Genomic DNA, 19,912 nt, shown 5'->3' with positions numbered 1-19,912 from the left:
TCTTTTTCCCAATATCCTTTGTTCGTTGGTAATACATGCATTGCACCATCATGCTTGAAAGAGAATATCCTTTTATAAATTTTTATCCATTAACTGTCCACCTTTTTGTCGTTTAATTCAATTCTACAGCTATTCAATGATCTCACTGCTGGTTTTGTGCCTCATGTTGCCTTGTGATTTTTTCTTTTTCCTTGCATCAACCTGCTAGGAAAAAGAAATTTTTTTTTTTGACTGTGTCAGCGAGGGGAAAAAAAAAAGACCCTTCTACTGCATAAAGCTATTAAGCTTGATATTTCATTTTTAAATAAGTTATGCCTCCAATTTTAATTTCTATCTCATCGGATTCTGCTGTTCACCCTTCTGGAAATAGCTGCGCTTCTCGCAGCCTGCAACCTTTCGTTTTAATTTTTATCTTACAGAATGCCGATATGCTCATCCCATAATTTAGCCCAGATATCTCGTGCTTCATAACAGGAGAGTTCAGAATTTCAGCAGTTCGTGGTTCAAGTCAGATGTGCGTTTGGAGGATTTTTTCTTTTTCCTTTTTTTTTTTTTTTTGACTATCTTAAAATTGACAAACGATATCCGGATTCCGATTTACCAGGCCCGGACATGGGCTTAGGTGTGGGTGTTTAAATACAGTTTTCTCATTTTAAGTTTTATACTTTGGCAGTAAATGGGCAGCATAATCTCTAAGCATACTGTGAATATACTGTGAAGGTGAGCTGTACTACCTCGGAAAAAATAGAAACTTTCCAACGCCACCCGTCCAGGTGGGTCGACAGCTCTGATCATCCTCATAAGCTCAACAGTTTCGAAGTCTAAGCCAATAGCTGTGATAATTTATAATCAGATATCAATGCAGAGAACCACATTGTCGCTGGACACAGCTAGAGCCAGCTCATTTATTAAACAACACAGTTTTCGAGTAGCAAGTGTCATCTTTCTGCAACCATCGCGACACAAGCAATCCATGCACATCATCATTTGCAACAGATTACACATTGATTTGTGCTAAAAAAAGCCAACTGCCAAAGCAGAGAAGTTGGTTGGGTGAAAGAAGGATTGTGCTTGTTGAAAAGACCAGCAAACTTGCAGTAATTCTTGTTGCATTGTTCTCTTAATTCCATAAAAGTAGCTTCCACTGGTAGGGTATTGAGGGTGGTGAAGGATCGTTAAAAAACTTATACATGTGATTTGGAGCCTGAGTGCATACGAATGCACCTTTCATGGATGACATATTGCAAACAAGTCCAAGCTGACAAATGCCAGACATCCTGTTTCAATGAGCTACCATTATCAATTCACCCATTAAATCATTTCACACAAACTGGATATGAATCGAAACACAAGGCTATGAGCTGCTCACTTTTCAAAACCACAAAGATCGCCTTAGCTTCAGTTCATGAGTATATTAACTGCCCATAGCTACAGATGTTGAACTGATGATAATCACATGCTGTCCAGAACGTTATCATATTGATAATGTTATCGGATAAAATTTGCAAAACATGTTTCAGCAGGCAGGGGTGAGCAATGAAGACACTAGGCAACCACAGATAATAGATGGATAAGCAAGACAGGTACAAATGAAAGAACTACCATAGTTTTTCTCTGCAGGAAAAAGAGCTCAACCAGAGAAAACACTAATAAGACAGAATATTTCAGGTTTGAGTTGCACTGTAAGATTTTGAAACCATGAAGACTTCACTATCAAGGCTCTAAATCACAAAGAAATGAGAATACAGGTTTCACCTGAAATTGAGAATAGATTAGAAACCAAAGACAATAGGGACTATAACAAGTATTTATCTGTTTATTTATTTATTACATTTCATTTTGGGAGAAGATGAAATAACATCAGGAAAATCTTATGTTTTAATCTCTAACTAATAAGAACTAAAAAGTAACACTTGAGAGATTGAAAAATTTCATGATAAACAAGATAGTTTGGGCATGATAAGGAATTAGCTATGTACAATTCCAAGTATGACATGCAGTATAAGAAAGATCTCTTGCCCCTTAATTCATCTTGGCTACCTTTCTGATCAATCAACCAGGTAAAAATTCAGAAGACAAAAAGCAATTTTACTGTATAAACTATGCATTTAATCTATGTCAACAGTTAATATGAAATGATATATTATGCTTATCATGTTGAAGAAGCAAACAGACTAAAAGCAAAAGAAGAGGAAGTGAGCAAGTCGAGGTGAGCTAGAACAGTAAACGTAAACAACAATGTAATCTTATAGTCTCGAGGTTTGCCATCCTACTCTGCTGTTGGTTCCTAATCAAATCCAATTTCTCCAAAATGCAAAGATTTCTAAATCCACTTTTCTACCCTTCATCTTGCATTGGAGATGAGACAGCCCCTGCAGGAGAAATTAACATATTTCGACAGATGCCTGAACCTTGGAGTCTAACAGCACGCTATGCTCAAGTACAACTCATATGCTATCCAGTGCCCAAAATTCTGTTCCATATAAATCATGCTAATTTACAGCAAAAGTAGTTTGCTTCGGAGATCTCTAAATCACTCTATTCCTAATACACATTCTCAATTCCTCCCATGTGTGACAGAAAATTTAATCATGTACTCTGACAAGTTTAAGAAAAAGAGGCATATATAAATTTTAATTGTCATCTAAACCTTAATCCTATACACCGTAAAACTGTAAGAATAACCATTAATTATTTAAATTTCAAACTATTCTTTTTTTGAAAAATATTGCCAATATTTCTTTGTTTTAAACAATAGACCGTCGACTTCATTAATCCCCTTCAATGGCATTCACTCCAATTTAACCGGCAACATCTGTCAAAGCCTATCATTGACAAACGTCTCTCTTACAGCTTCAATCCAAGTTACTTACAGCTCTTCACCTTTGTCTTTTCCGACATGCTTACAACATTGAGCTGGCAATGAAATCTCGCGTTATTGATGCTGTACATTCCCATACGAACTCAGCTAGTCCCACTTAAACCTCAGTTAATAAGAGCCATAATTTTGTTCTCCCTAAAACCACATCTTTCCATATTACTACACATTCACATCAAATATTCTCATATCAATAATGCCTGTGTTTGGACCATTCTATCATCCGACACTCCATCTGTGTATTATAGTTTGGGACTTATTTTTGCCTTCTAATATTTCCTCCCAAGTTTCCAAGGCACCAGATGCTCAGGAAAACCACAATGCACATCTCCACTAAATCAACCCAACTTTGTTTCTGTCAGATATTTCATGTCTCATTTTTCTATATATTAGAGTATCCAATGGAATAAATACAATTCCAATATGGTATCTTTAGGCAAACAATTTTTATTGTAGCTCAATTTTCATTTTTCTGCCAAAATAATGTAGGATATTAGTTCTGTCAGTATTTAGACCTTTGTCCTTTGCTCTCCTTTCACAACATTAATTTACATTCAATGCTAGCATTCTTTCATTATACATCATCTCACCTCATACATTCAACAATATTCACCTATGAAAAGCATATAAAGGTATGTGCTGTGCATCAATTTCCAATAAAAAACTTATTTTGCAGATAGCTATAATGTTTAAAGCTCTCATTTAATCTTCCGTACATGATACACGCCTTTAACATTTTCATTCTAAATCTTTTTATTACACTTTTCACCTTAAGCCCACAAGTTAGACTTTCTAATAATTTCCAAGTCAATAAATCTTTGCAGAATTTCTGTTAAATTTTTCATTGGTCATATAAGGTAGCTTCCATAGTTCACCATCTCAACATAAACCAAAATTATTTCGATAGATTATTGACTTATTGTCATCTTTTCTCTAGGAAATTAGAACCTATATAGAAATCCAAACAAGAATATACAAAAATATCTCATAATCCTAGCCAAAATAACATGTAGTGTATCCAATACATATAGCCAAACAAGGAAATGGGTACATAAACAAGGCAAACATACAACAAGAAAAATTACAACAATAAAGGAACTAAAAGGGTGATAATTGTTATATCATTGTGGTAAAAAAGAAGTGGCAATAACATTGAAATGCCAAAGTCTATCCTTATCAAACCTGCAAAATCCAAGAAACTGATTCAATTCCTTCCAAGTACCCCACCACATTATGTGCTAAGATTTGGCAACAAGACAAGCTCACCATGTAACATTGTTGCAAAGGGTATCCAAGATAACATGCACCTTTTTATGTTTAAGTCTCCCAAATGGTTGGAATATGTTTCCTGTGTGCTTTCTATTTTTGGCTGTAAAATAATTACATTACTTTCATAATTACATCACTTATCTAAGCAAGTTTTCCTCAAAATTAAAATAATAGAAAATTAATTCACTTAAACCATGTTAAAATTATCAATTTCCTTGCAATCCTCAAATAGTTCAATAACTCATATATGGTATCATGATCGCAAAAATACACCATTGAAGGCCTAATTATAGCCACTCAGCCTTGTTTTGTCAAACTGAACATTTTACAGGTTTTGAAGTTTGTCTTGCTTCATTATCTAGAATAAATAATTCATTAAAAGATCCAAAGCTTTTCTTCAATTTATTCATTATTCTCAGCAAGATGATATGCAATTTGATCCCATCAATCCTCTAAAAGTTTTAGGTATTTCACCCTGGTCAAGATTTTAAAATGGGTTATCCATTTCCTTCACAATTTATAGTTATTCCATACTGCTCCTACAACCCTCCATGAACATTTCGCAACCAAATCTTGTCCATTCTCCAGCCACTTTACTCATATTCCAACTCTTAGGATTAGCTTGCGCATGTTGCATCATCTAAGTGGGCATAATACTTGCCCACAACTAAGTATTCAACTAAGATATTTGGTAATTGCTCCACAACATCCAAAATTCATTTTGATGTTTTCAATAAGAAAGCACAAGAAATTTAAATAATCATGAGAGCTGACTTACTGAAATGTAGCATCTTTTCCCTCATTTCTTCTACTAGTTCATATATTCAGATTACATGGTCTTCTAGCAAATCAGAACAAGCAACATTGTTCTCCTATCCAGATAATCATTATGCATAAGCAAATACCAGATTAGAATATCATAGTATCATAGAGGAAAAGTGTTCTGGTTTCTTAAAGAAAAGGAAGCTTCCAAGTTGAGAACCCTGGATTCTTTTCATGAAGCTGTTGCACTCATCATCTGAATCTAGAAGTTCGCTGAACTGGCTTCTTGATCCACATGTTATTTTGGTAGACTGTATCAAAAGAAATGGTAGTACTTGGCGGAGAAAATCTGGAATGCTATTCAGAATCTTGTCAGTTCCTAGTTGACAATTGATGCATAATTTTGTTTAATAAAAACAGTTTACAAACCACATTTATGATGAGGGTGTATTTTTTGAACATTTTATTTTTCCCTACCATCTTGATACTAGGAAGGAGGTTCTCCTAGGATTTGCTTATTGATCATTTTATCTCAACCTCATTTAAATTACAGGTAAAAATATCTGTATACATCATCATCAACTTCCTCTACTAGACTATATCTCTCAAGGCTCATATGCTGTTGTTTTAAACCAAATGATGAAATGAGCTCAAGAAAAGAGTCTTTTTGAATTGCATTTACAGCCAAAATTATAGGTTAGAAAGACACAAGTGCATGAATGTAAGAGAAATATTCTCACAAACATCAGAACCACATTATTTTGTGACAAGATATGTGAAGTAGGACAATACCAGTTAGGGCTGCCTACGTGTGATAGTGGGCCTTGAGACAAAGGAATAGTGATGCAAAGGACTTTGTTGCTGGCTGTCCAAATACCTAGATTAAGACAATAAATAGGAAACTTAATTTACTCCACTTGTGGAGCACTAGATGTGAAAGGATGAACCAAACATGATCTAGAGCTCTTAAACAATCAAATATAGGTTATAATCATAATAGATCAAATAATGCACAGATTATATATGCAAAAGGGTTTTGAATTTTTTGAATTAAAGAAAGTAAGTAATATCAAAACCCTAATGATACACACACACACACACACACATCTGAGAAAGAACTTAGCACATAAAGCAATTAGACTAGTGTAGCAAATAAATATAAATAAAACAATGGTATAACAAGCAGCAAACAGCAAAGGGAACAAGAGGCAAAGAGAACGAAACTATTAGAGAAAGAAGAGTGGATAATAAAGATATGGGAGAAGTACGAAATAGAGAACCGGCCGAACTAGCCTTTCTTTCCTTGAACCATCATACAAGATTCAAGGAACTATCCCGAATTGCACAATTTGGGACATACCAAATTGAATCAGTCGGTTATCGAGATGGAATGGTCTACTGACTCGGTTTGGGCTTTAAAACCCACGCTTGTCTCGCTTGCTTCACTTGCTCGCCTCGGGTAGGGTTTCATCATTGCAACCACTGCCAATGACAACTCGGTACATGTCCTCTTCTCTCTCAGTTTCTCTCTCGCCCTCTCCGCTCTCGCTTGCCTCAGCTAGGATTTTGTCATCACCACCATCGCCAACAACGACAACTACAACCAGGTACACATCCCCCCTCCCCCTCCCTCTCTCTCTCTCTCTCGCATGTCTCTCTCCCCCCCTCCCTCTCCTTTACCCTCTCTCCCCTCTCCCTCTCCCTCTTGGTTCAGTATAGCTCAGATCAGTATGGTACATACTAGCATCGTACCAAACTAGTCACCAACTAATACGATACCCGATAAAAGTTTGGCAAACCTTGCAAAATACAACACCTTGCAATAGACCTTTTTGGACTCCCTAGAAAGTTCCTACTTGGGGTCATCTAGGATTCTTACAAATATACAAAGAAATCATCAACCAACTCTTTTGACTCTTAGTAGGACCTTTTAAAGATCATGATTACTATAGTATATACTATTCATGCTACAAGGACATGAACACAAAATCCAAGTTACTTTCATATCTAAATACAATTATTGAAAGAAATTAAATACATAAATTAGATCTAGATGATTTCTAAACTAAATAAAATAGAGAAACTTGTACTGTTGCACTTTTGTTGACTACTCTATGAACCCAGAGGATACTCCTGCATCAACATGCATTTTGCATAATGAAATTTCACCATCATAAGTAACCCGTTTCTTAATATTCTAGATGCAAAAGTAAACAGACATGCTCGTCTGTTCATCACTTTCCATTTAAAATTTTTTATCACTTCAAAATTCACTATTGTGAATTAAAAATGAAATATTATTGTTTATAAGGGGAAAAAAAAACACTCAGCTATTTTCAAACTCAGAAAATCAATAGAAAATTATACAACAAAGACATTGAGGCTAGACATGGAACCATCAGTGATGGACATTCAAACTTTTTTACAGAATGTACTTAAGATAGACACAAGAGCGCTACCTGATCAACTTATTTGGGGCCTGAGATGCTTGATACTTGTCTTCATTGCCGCTTCTCCCATCACCTCCCTTTCCGCCTAGCAACCAAACACACCCCATGAAACCCAAATACAAGAAAGGTGACGATTTGATCATATTCTGAAGGAACGCCCAACTAGAGATTTCACTCAGGATCGTGAGTCTCTGACTAGCAACCAAACACAACCGATGGAACCCAGATAGATGGAACCCAGATACAGGGAAGGTAACATCTTGATTCCATGCTGAAGGAACCCCCAACTAGAGACTTCACTCAGGATAGCGAGACAAGCAATCAAGACCCTCGGTTCGGCTACGTACAATCCTATGGAAAACCTCCCTCACCTGGCGTTCCAGGGGGTCCAGGCCTCCGTCCATGGACTGGCAAACCCGGCCCAGCTCCTCCACCCCCTGTCTTACCTCTGCCTCCTTCTCCTCCATCACTGGAAACTGGATTGAATCCATTAATTCCGTCAGGTGGTGAGCGCACTTCTCCATCCGGTGGATTTCCTTCAATAGCCCGCTCGAATTCTTCCGTTCCTTTTTCTTGGACTCCTCAACAATCCGTTCGTGAAGCGACAGGATGGGGGCCGCCCACGGGTAGCTCCGGGGGATGGAGAGGTGGATTCCAAGGCCACGGTCCTGGCAGGGGATTGCGGCAACAAGCGCCCACATAACGAAGAGGAGCACCGAGCTCATGGTGAAGACAGCTACCACAAGGCCGCCGGTGGCCACGACCTCGTGGCCGCGGGGGGCGGCAAGGTTGTTCCCGATCGCCTGGAGCTGGCGGGCGGCGGACCATGACCGGGAGACGCTCCAGGAAAGGGAGCGGAAGTGGCCACCGGAGGAGCGGCGGTAGTGATGGGGGTCGCGGCTAGAGGAGCCGCTGCTGCGGCCGAAGGAACGGTTGCGGTGGGAGAGGACGGAGCCGGTGGCGTCCTTCTCGTCGAGCATGAGAAGGGTGAGGTCGGTGAGGGCCTTCTGTGCCCGCCGGAGCTGGCCCTCTCCGAGGGCACCGCGCCGCTGCTTCCGTGGGTCGGCGAGCGCGACGAGAACGATCTCCAAATGCTTCCGCCACTGACGGAGCTGCTCAACCCCGTCGCGGATCGCGTTGCAGACGTCGAGAGCCTTGACGCCGCGCTCGAAGAAGTCAGCGATCATCCGATCGAGCGGCGGCCGACCGAAGGCGGCGCGGTGGTTGAAGAGGACCACGCGGAACTCCTCCTGGCACACGAGGAAGGTATCCAAAAGCTTCCGGACCCAGGCAAGGGACAGAAGGTCATCACCGGCGGAGGCGGAGAGGTCGTGGAATAGGGCGGCGATGCGGCGCTGGAAGGCGTCCAGATCCTGGTCCAGGCCGGCGTCGTGGTGGTGGCCGGCGTCCATAGCGTGAATCTGCTCCCGCCGTGTGCTCAAGATCGAACGGCCAATCGACGAGAACGGCGTCGATGATCCCTGGTATTCGGTGGCGGGCATTGTCACATCCCACGAACCCTAGCTCTCTCTCTCTCTCTCGCCCCCCGCCGAACCACCACCGACGGAACCCTAGAATTCGCCGGAACCACACCAATAAGGCACCCGAAAACCCTCGCACACAATCGAATTCGAAGAATAAACAGGAGGAACCTGGAATTGGATGGTTGGCGGATGTAGAACCCCGAGACGGAGCTGGGATTTTATGCCTCTCGGCCGACTCCTCGCCCCTCGGACAAAAATAGGCTAATGCTGGGTAAATTTAATTATTTTAATAATTTTATCAAGAAAAAAAAAATACACCGTGGGAGTGACCGCGGAAGGCGGGACGACGGTCCGCGGGACGACAGGCGGTCACTCCCACGGTCGAGACGCGATCGGCACGCGAAGGGACACGTGGCGGAAGAGCGATGTAGACCGGTGAGGGCCGGGCTGGGTCGGGTCGGCGCACGCGTGAGGTTGAGAAGCCGTAATCCCGGGGACGGGGCCGTCTGACATGTACGGTTCACCTGCCAGGGTGAAAGAGAACCGGGTCGGGTCTCTCGTGCGCGGAATGTTTCTAGAAGCACCACGGGATTTCACGACGGCAGCGCCCCCGGTCGCCCCAACCGGCAGGCTGGCGCCGTGGTTTAAAATATCGCCGTTATGTTACAGCTATCTTTCCCCATGATCTTTAATGCCATCACGTTTTGTCACGGGGATATGCTTCGGGGTTTGTGGTATAAAAATATCGGTTCTGTTGTCGCGATATGCCATCGATTTTGCCAGCATGGTTGTATCCTGGAGAACTGCAAAAAAAATATATTTAATTCATCTAATAATATTAATTTTGTTAACGTTTTATCATAAAAATTGTATTTTACCTAACTCTGATTTTGGAAGTTAAAGGTGAACGTCTTCTAGTTGAAATTTTTAATTAAAAATCATCTATTTAATTGACTAGAAAAATTATACATTTTTGAAGAAGATAGGTTTCAAGATGACGGCTAAGTCTTAGCTGTTATGTGTAAACCACTTGGTACTCGTGAGATATCACAAATTTTTTATATTTTTTATTTATTACAGTAATTACGGTTTGATGTTCTTCTTTTCATTATTCATTTTGGCCAGACAGGAAGAATTTCGATTAGTTTTTGTTGATCAAGCTGTCTTTTATAGAGCTTATGCTTATCACAAAGTAATCATCTCGGAAAGAAAATTAGCTATTTTTGCTGGATAATGTGACCTTCATCCATGTTCCAACAATAGTTTCTAAATTTTAACCTTCATTTCAGTTTAAAAATTGTAGATTATCCTATAAACAGTGACTCAACGATACTGTTTGATAGTTCACGTGCGACACCCAGTAATATATTTACCAATCTTTTGTCTTTTTTTTTGGTAAAAAATTCACCGATCTTGTTTAAAAACAGGAAAACAGCAGCGTGTCCAGAACACCGGTCGCAGAACGGTGGCGAGTGCATTTTAGCGAGAAAACTTTTGGCTTCCGCGGTTTGGAAGAATTGAAAGGGTCTACGGTACCGTGTCCGCGAGCATCAAGTCCACCCCAGGACCGGTGAACCACATGCAACCCTGGACCACCAGAAAGGACCATGATAAGATGGCCGGGGAGTGGGGCACACGTTACCCCGGAGATGGAGATGACGTCAGGCATCACGATGCTAAGTGGGGTCCACGAGATGACAGGTGACGGCCCATCCACGTCAGCATAAAGGAATAAAGTAATAATATGAGCGGATTACCCGGGAGCACGTGGGACGGGATCTCCAATGGGAACGGGAACGGGTGCACCTGATGTTTGTGTCCAGTGTAATTTGCGGCGATGTTTGAAATATAATCTAATATGTAGAACGGGCAACATCAATCCCGTTTAACTGAAATGAGGTAAATAATAAAAATAAAAAACAAGATAATAAAGGTAAAGTAGGGCGCTCCAAGGTGTACATACATAAATGTACACACATATATACATAAATACATACAATAAATAATAATAAAATGATTAAAGGGCTATCTATATTTTTTTATGAAACATGCTGTAGAGTCTAATTCTAGCATCTAATATTTTCTAAAGCTGTCACAACTTGTGACACGATACGATAAGATTGATATTGGATGGCATATCTTTCACCAATCCTCTCGCATAGACAGCAATTAAAAGAATTTGGAACTAGATCGGGCCATGCTACTGCTTTGTCTAAATTGCCTCATAATTATTAGTCTCCTATTTTTCTTAATTGTCTAAAACTCAAAATATATAAATTAAATTGCAGACATAAACAGGAGATCATCTTTAGTTAGATTTTCTAGCTAAGCAGAGCATAATGCCCTTCGTATGTAAGATTAAGTTTCCAAACCGAAAACAAACGGTTTTCCAGGTGCAAGAATCAAATTCTATTTCAGGACAAGAAATTATGTGAGATTGAAGCCTTTCACTCTAATGGATTTCTCGACCAAGTCATGCAAGCAAGAATACTTGTTCAACATACAGTTTATAGATTCCAACCACAAGCAACAGATTGGAATGTTATTGGTTTGCGTTATGATTCAAATTTTGATGAGCCATGGTAGGTGAATGGATCAAATAGCCATTGCAAGTCAGATAGAAATCTGATAATGAATATTTAAATGTTAGAACTTGCATGCAAAAAGCCTGTGCCACTCGGATGTCTCCCTACGTTTTAGATATTATAATACATTTAGAATTAGGTGTTATAAGCATAATTTTTGAACTTTTTTATTTAATTGTAGGGCCAATAGATCCAGAAAACACGCAACTGTGAAATAAGCTACCAAAATTTCAGGGGTCAAACACATAATAGTTGCAGAATTTCGTTAGGAAGAACGTGCAATTTGAGCATGGCTTGGCATAATCCGTTAAATGCGGTCAAATATCTAGTGCAGTTTACCGACAACTCAATGCAATTGGCCATGGTTTTGCATGGGTGGCTTAATTAGATGCGGTCCAACACACTTTAAATGTTATTTCAAACAGACATGAAAACTTGCAAGCTTGCTCTGTCACTTCACGGATATTAAAGAAACGTGAACAACAACATCTATAACATTGGGAACTCTTCTGAGCCCCAGCTAACCATGCATGAATCCTGTCATCAATATACCCTTCCCTTAATGACCACGTCCTTCCACCAAATTCATTCTTACTAGGTATCGTAAGAAGATAAATAAAAGACACTATACATTTTTCGAATCTATAACAAACGTATTAATTGAAGAAACTATAATCACCATCAAACAATCACACCAAAGCCACAGCCACCACCCATCCAGACTTCCTATTTCTTTGTCACGTGTTCTAATATCAGAGCAGACCACCCAACCTTTGTAATTTTCCAGCGAAGTCATACTAGACCCACAAACTCTATCTCGATCATAATCAGATAAATTAACTATTTCTTCCAACCGCTGCCCAAATCCTCACCGTGAGTTCAAACATCCAATTAACCTTTTTGCCCCCCCACATCCCATGCACCCAACAGGTCACCAAAACTGGCTAAAGGCATTTAGCATTGCTTAAAAAAAGTATTATTACATTAAAGCAAAAATGAATTTCTCAAAAAAATAAATATTTGGTAACAATACATGAAAAATTCTTCTACAAGAAGAGAAGTCACAAACCTAGCCCCCCTCTCTCTCTCTCTCTCTGAAACAGAAGCAACACCATACTTTTAAACTAGCTCCAAAAGTCTTACTAGATAATTAATAATGCAAAAACAATACAGGTCCAATCTCCTCCCTGCTGTTTGATCTTAACAATCCACGAAGTCGGCCAAGTTGCAGAATAATTGCCTACAACCGGTCCCGCTCCTACCAAATAACTGCAGATTGTAGTTGACTTTGATAAGCAAGTGGGCATAACCCGTTGAATATATGGAGTACGCTAGAGATCAGAATAAGCTAGCTAATCAGTATTAAAAGACTCTCCTCCTCATTTGTTTAATGGACATCTAGCATCATAGGAGATTGTAAGTATGACCTCCACCATCCGTTGCTGGGCCTTCCAGATTGTTTGCAGCCGTATGTCTTGGACATTTGGTGACGTAGTCCATGAAGAACATGCCAAAGCATTGTTAAGCGGAATACGGCGTCAGAAGTAACCAACTGAATGTGATTGGGCTGATGTTGATGGTCCAATATACAATGGATCAGGGGCCAGCAATGCACGGACGCTCCAAATAAATTAGTAGAAATTATTTGGGCATCCTCCGAACATATAGCGCACCACTTCATCTTATTGAACCATGCAACCGTCACTTTTCAATGCATATTTAATATCTATAATTTTATTTTTTTATTTAAAATATTTAATATTAAAAATATTTTTTTAAAAAATTATGACACCTCTTTTTAAAAATTATGGCATCCCTTCACAAAATTATAACATCCCTTTTTTTCAAAAAAATTATGACACTTTTTCACAGAATTATAATATCTATTCAAAAAAATTATGACACCACTCCTTCACAGAATTATCATAATTTTATAAAAAAATATCATAATTTTTTAAAAAAAATATATCATAATTTTTATGAAAAAAATATCATAATTTTTAAAAAAAATTATCATAATTTTTTTAAAAAATATTTTATTCATTCAAAATTTCAAATAAAAAAATAAAATTATAGATATTAAATATATATTAAAAAATGATAACTACGCGATTTAATAGAATGAAATAATGTGCTCCACGTTAAATTTTTTATACTACGAATGATGCAAAAAAAAATTATAAATAAATAAATATCAAAATATTTAGAAATAAAAGTACAAACAGCAGCAAGCCATACTACGAAGGCATGAGTTGCCATGCAGAGCCCGTTATTAAAAGCATGAGCTAAATAAAATTGTAAATTTGGAATACATGATACGAACAAGACATATAAACCACAAGCTAGAAACAAAATGGTTTAGAGTTTCTTGCAGCCTTGAGTCACCTTACGTTGGTTTAAAACATCCTGATCGAAACAGCCATTATAATTTCACCGTATCTGAACAATTGACCGAAAAATCTTTATTTGCATTTACGACCGCTGGCGTTTGGCTTGATTTGGATGTTACCACCGAAATAAAAACAAGTTCCAGAAACCAAGTTACAGACTAACTCTGGATTCCTTCTTAGATACAAGTATGAACATGAATGGGTTGGTACCAGACAGGAAAAGTAATGAACTATGGTGGGAAATCCAGCAATTTGGCTGTTACCTAAGCGGCCATGGACAGAAACCATTCAGGCCACATATACAGTCACAACCATGAAAAGGTTGCCAACAAAGATATACAAGGAAAACTCGAGTTTAAATTGCACACTTCGCGATAGTGCTTGTTTTCTTTTCTTTCGTTTTTTCAGATGTAGATTATCCCTTGTTTTCTTGTGCACAGTGCACAGTGCACAAAATGAACATTATCTTTGATCACTACCAAGACAATTCATTTGTCTGATCTTCTATTCTAGCATTCCCATGACTACGTCTTGGAGTAACGAAGAATCCATGAAACTTCAAGCATGTGAAGGGCAGATCCTCAAAGCCATGAACAGCACCTAAATAAAATGGTCCTTCCTTCCGGGTATTCTTTCCGATGCCTGCAGGAATCTGCAACAGCAACTTACAGCTGCACGGTTGAGGAGATGTGCAGGAATTCCCTGAAATCTCAAGTCACAAAAGAATGACAGCATGCATTTAGAGTCAACTACTTGGAAGCCTTCCACATATTCTGGGCCTCTATTCAAGGGCGCCCAACAGGCAGTCCACTAGAACAGAATGGTATCGAAGCATTGTTCCACCAACACGGAGTCATGTGTTAGGCAGAAAATTTGCGTATTGACATATTATTTTGAAAGATTCCAATTTAATAAATCTGTTATCATAAAAGCTTCAATACTCAACCATTGTTTTCTATGTCAATTGCTTTAAAATTAAAAAGAAAATGCAAACAACTGCCAGAATAAATAATAGATATAGAAAAAATGAAAAATCCAACAAAAAAAAATAATATAATGGATTGATAACCCCTCCAACATTCAATCTTGTGGTTTAAATAGAACCAGACACTACCATAATGTCAAGTAGTAAAAACATGTAGACTGAGTACATGCAGAAACATGGATGAGAAACATTAATGATCATTAAGGTATACAATAAGAAAGGTTGGAACCATCACAGAAGCAGATAAAAACCCTCCCAACAGACAAAACGCTTTGTTATTTAGGGAAGACACATGCAATCGCTCCCAACGCTCTTAGCAGAAAGTTCTCTAGTTTTTGAAAAATGATTAACAGTACTTGGGAAATCTTGGACAGAAATCATTCTTCCTGTTTGTCACATCTGAGAAAATAAAATTTTGAACCCGGCAACATCATCTAATTGATCCAAATTACAGATGTCTCCAATGACTGTTGTCCACGATCACTTAATAGAACACGATATAAAAGGCTCTTCCGCTACTTCCCATGCCACTGTAACAGAAAACAGAATCAGCCTTATCCATTGCAATAAAATCAGCAATTTATTCCCCAGGAATTGTTAATACAACTAAAGAAAAAAGATTTACAGTTGGTCTAAATAAAGAATGCTATTCCTCTCGGAGTCTTTGGTTGTAAAATAAAGGGGTTCAGTAAACCAACATGCATGACCAACTGGCCACCTAATTGATAGCTACCCAGCTGTGTTGATGGTCCACCTGATCTGAAACCAATTAATACCCAGCCTATCAACCAAACAGGAAGAAATCAGTTTTTATTTGATGGGAATTGCATCATACAATTTGGAGGTTATTATGCTGCCTGCAATGGTCCATGACTGACTAGGAAGTTGGGAGCACCAAATGGATATGCTTCATTCACTTCAAGGACAAAAGAAACCATACTTACGGTCTATCATGCAATTACAGTTTAAGTTCATTGCCTTATTTACGTCCCAGCAGACAACTTAATTGTTCACTTGAGCACTACAGCATATCACATTATGCGAGCACTTACAGTTTAAATTAGGATACAAGCATAAATAAGCAGCAGCTTATTCACTTGTTTTATATCACATAGACTGAAAACACGTATTGTTCTCAATGAATCCATGAGTTTACCGCTGCAGGTAACAACTACAAAGTTCCAAGCAGATGAGTGATGACTAGTTCTCCAGTAAACCTATCATGCCCATAATTTAGCAGAGGATTAAGTAATCAATCAACAATACTTAGCTTATTGTTTGATCTACAAGACCAATAAACTTGTGTTATTAGGGGTAGCCAGGGCTCTTTGTATCTTTTTCTATAGGGTTTTCCTGTGTGACTGGTCTCCCCAGCTCCTTAATCCCACCCCAAGAAACAAAGCTACATAACATGATCCTAAATGGTTGCTTAATCTCAAACACGTAATAGTATTTACACAGGTAGTTCAAATTAAACCTAGCATCATTCAATTTTGCAATGTCTGCCTGAAACTAGACAATTAGATCTCTGATTACAGAGCATATTAACCACTAAGAAAGTTTCATCTCAATTGTCATGACAAATCTTTCATCTGTGAGAATTTCCATTATGCATCCTTTCAACCCAACTCAAGATTTTTTCTGTAAAAACCACCACCATCTTCCACCATGGCAATAGGGAACTAGGGGATGACAGATTGCATTATAAAAACAGTCTAAACAGTGAACCAAAAGGGTATAACATAAAACAGCTTAAAACAAGCAAATCACAAAAATTCAACAATTCTGAGTAAATTTAACAATTTCAACATGAGCACAAAAACAGGTATGATAAAGTCACATATCCAGACAGGAATAGTATATGTTTTCCTTTTTGGGTAATAAAAAGTAGACAGCAAATAGTCAAGGGGATACATGGTTACAGAACATGGTGCCCTTCACTGCAAAATCATCTGTCATTAATAATGACTGCTTCAAGTACCTCTTTAAAAAAATAAAATAAAATAAAATAAACTAATGCACTGCTTCAAAATTTCAACAGAAAACTTTGGCATCGATTTGGACAAAAGCAAGCAGTTAGCATGCATTGTTTGGGTCCTTGAAAGATTATGTGTAGTCATACTTTAATGAAGACAAAAAACTCAACTTCAAAGAATTAACAATCTGTAGCAAAACAAAATTAATAATTATCAAGCTGCAAAGTGAAACTCAGTTGCAGTAACCTCAGCTGTGATTAAGACACATTCATAATTAAGATCCACAATGTCATGATTACAACATCAACCATAGAAAGAACTGTTAATTAGCTTATCAGAAACAAGGGCTACAATGCCGCTCAACAATTCAGTCTAAAATAGTATACACTTAAATAAAAGGCTACAAAAGTCAGGAGCAATGTGAACAATAAATATTCATTTAAAGCTTTGAACTATCCATTAAAAAGGATATAGACAGTGATAGGGACAATGGTATGGGTAAAGTTTGTGCCAAAAAAACCGTTCTTCAAGCCTCAAAAGAGGAACATAGTTGAAATGAATTTGAAAAAAGAACACAACTACAAACTAAGCAAAGCATGGAGTTAAATATATTTCATGGAAAACCAACAATTGACATGAAGAGGTTGAATTATAAAGCAGACAATAAAATAAAACATAATCTTACAAGATAACATTTAGAAAGGCTAATGCACTCTCCCAAGTTGTTTTCACATGAAATTTTATACATAAACCGAAAGCAATTATATCAGCAAAAAGCAACCATTTAGTGAAAAATAAGCAAATAGAATAAATGAAAGCAAACAAATATACGAAAACTGATACTTTGTCACGCTTATCATGTTCCCTACAAACATATGATTTAAAAGACAAAAAAGATGGAATATTACTAGTGCCTTTTAGCCACTCAATTTCAACTTTAGGGAAGGTTTGGAAAAATTTAATGGAAGCTCTTTTACTCTGACATAAATCCCTGCTTAATAAACATTTACCAAAAAAGGTTGAGATAATTGTGTGGCATTTACAAATAGCATCCAGACAAGCACTACAATATGCTGCAATGGTATCCATGCAACTGATCTGAGTTACAGGAAAAGAAATAATGAATCAAAACCAATAACAGCCCCCACCCCCCCCCCCCCCCCCCGGCTCCTTTACATTTACCATCATGCTTGTTAGCTGGTTCTTAGAAATGCAAGTCTTGGTGTCAAATGACCAAATACAAAAATCCAGAAAGCAAAGCTGTAAGCATTGCTATATGCAGAAACAGTTAAGACCCAAACAAGAGAAATAAAAGCACTGTAAACAAAAGGTTTAAGCATCATTACAATGCATTTCCAACTATGCACTTCATATAGTTAAGCCCTCAGATCTCATAGCTCTATAAATTCACCGCGGCTCAAATAATGGTATTTCACTTTGAGCATTTCATGTGCAAACAGAAGGATGTCGTAAAAGAAGAAGAAGAAGAAGAAGAGAAGAGAAAAGATGGGTCATGACAAATAGTAAAAGCAGCAGCAGCAGCAGCAGCAGCAGAGGAGTTGGTGGTGCTGTGGTGGTATAGCAAGGGCACAGTAATGCTCAAAAGAATAGCCATACAGCCACTCCATAAACATGTTTCCATCATTGGGCATCATCAAAGTTCAAGACACAACAAGAATCCAACCAAATAATCACCAGGAAAACATCCAGAAAGGCATTTCTACTTATCAGTTTAACATCTAACTCATAAAAAAAGGGCATTGTAATGCTTTGCAAGTTTCAATAATGCAAAAATCCAACGTCTCAAAGAATCCGCACTTCTGATTCAAGAACTGAAATCGAGATATAGTGCCAAAATGTTTAGACAGTGAGAAAGCGTCAAATACGCGACATGAACAGCCTTCCGTATCCGAAATCTCCATAAGAAATCCCATCTTTTTCTTTTTCTAAAAAAATGTCAACAAATCCAAAAAATTTACCAATTGCCCTTTATTTTTTTAAGGCGGAGAAAACAATTAAAAAATCTAAATAATAAGTTTCACGAGAGGAGCCCTCAGATCTCATAGCTTTCAGCATTCATCGACGGCTTAATGGCTGATTTTTCATAGTGAGCATCTTTGACATGCATAGAAGAAGAAGATGATGAGACGACGGTGATGGTAATGATGATGATGACGATGATGATGGCGGCTGCAGTGGGAATGGTGATAAGATTAAAGCACGCACAGATGCTCAAAATGAAAGACCAAGAAGCCGCTCCAAAATCCACAAGGTTTCCATCATCGGGCATTACATAAACACGACTAACATCTTTAGCAACAGAAAATAAAATTAAAATTTAACAAAAAGGTGAATAGAGTACGCTGGTATCCACTCCGACGATCCACAGACTTCTTATTCAAGGAAAATCCCCAACAATAAATACGTCAATAAATCAAACATATTTTCTATTGCAATACAAAAGCGATATCTGGGGAAAAAAACTATGCGAGAACTAGAGAATTTTTGTTAAAAAAAAAAAGAAAAAACATTAGGACCAGAGAGAGGGCGAGGAAGGACTTGGAACCCTAGCGGCAGCGAGACGCAACCAGGCAGGGCATGGGAAAACGAAGGGGTTCGCTTACATATAGGGGATTGATCTTCTAATTGCCCACTAGAATTTGCATTAATATCGAAACTGCCATCATAGATTATTTCTGTTCCTCTATTTGATTTGTTGTTATATATTATCTGTTTCGTATTTTCCAAATTTTAATGTTAATATGAAAATATATTGATTTCCTTATGTTTTGCCCATGGATTCTTGTGAATCGGATGGGTTAATTAAAGCTTTCATCTGGATTAATGAGTTATGCTCATTTGAATTCGTTATGTTGCATGATGATATTATATATTCTCAATCCTTAATGCTAATATCATATATAGATATTTTATTATTTTCTTGCTACTAAAATTCTTGTGAAAGTCATGATCGTGGATAAATAAATATTTTTATTTGATAAGTAAAAAAAAAAATACATATAAATAAATATCTTATCTTAAAAAAAAAAAAAAACTGTGCTCCCATCAATTTTTATATTTTAATTTTATATTAAAAAAATTATATAATTTTTATATTTTTTTATAATGACAT

General features: G+C 37.8%; 1 protein-coding gene and 1 long non-coding RNA gene across 11 annotated transcripts; both read right to left on the bottom strand.

The window, feature by feature from the left end:
• Window positions 1-860: 860 nt before the first annotated feature.
• LOC105052000 (protein BYPASS1-LIKE) lies at window positions 861-9,087 on the bottom strand. 10 transcript variants are annotated; one of them, XM_029266706.2, is made up of 4 exons: window positions 7,369-9,087; window positions 5,702-5,786; window positions 1,370-1,418; window positions 861-1,277 (listed from the first exon to the last, which is right to left on the bottom strand). In XM_029266706.2, exon 1 carries the CDS (start codon window positions 8,859-8,861, stop codon window positions 7,656-7,658), a length of 1,206 nt encoding a protein of 401 aa, XP_029122539.1. In that variant the 5' UTR covers window positions 8,862-9,087; the 3' UTR covers window positions 861-1,277; window positions 1,370-1,418; window positions 5,702-5,786; window positions 7,369-7,655. The 10 variants fall into 10 exon arrangements, with proteins under 10 accessions (XP_029122539.1, XP_073099228.1, XP_029122540.1 ...); XM_073243127.1 differs by lacking the exon at window positions 1,370-1,418; XM_029266707.2 differs by lacking the exon at window positions 5,702-5,786.
• A 5,170-nt stretch (window positions 9,088-14,257) lies between these two features.
• LOC140851438 (uncharacterized) lies at window positions 14,258-19,409 on the bottom strand. The gene is made up of 2 exons (XR_012134190.1): window positions 15,429-19,409; window positions 14,258-15,333 (listed from the first exon to the last, which is right to left on the bottom strand). It is a non-coding gene; the product is annotated as an uncharacterized lncRNA (long non-coding RNA).
• Window positions 19,410-19,912: the final 503 nt, after the last annotated feature.

Source organism: Elaeis guineensis, chromosome 9 (assembly GCF_000442705.2).
Source record: "Elaeis guineensis isolate ETL-2024a chromosome 9, EG11, whole genome shotgun sequence".
NCBI lineage: Eukaryota > Viridiplantae > Streptophyta > Magnoliopsida > Arecales > Arecaceae > Elaeis > Elaeis guineensis.
The sequence above is the reverse complement of the archived record's forward strand: the minus strand, read 5'-3'. Positions and strand labels throughout refer to the sequence as shown.

Coding starts and splice junctions, on each gene's coding strand:
- LOC105052000 (XM_029266706.2), bottom strand. CDS start 8,861: ATGCCCGCCACCGAATACCAGGGATCATCGACGCCGTTCTCGTCGATT.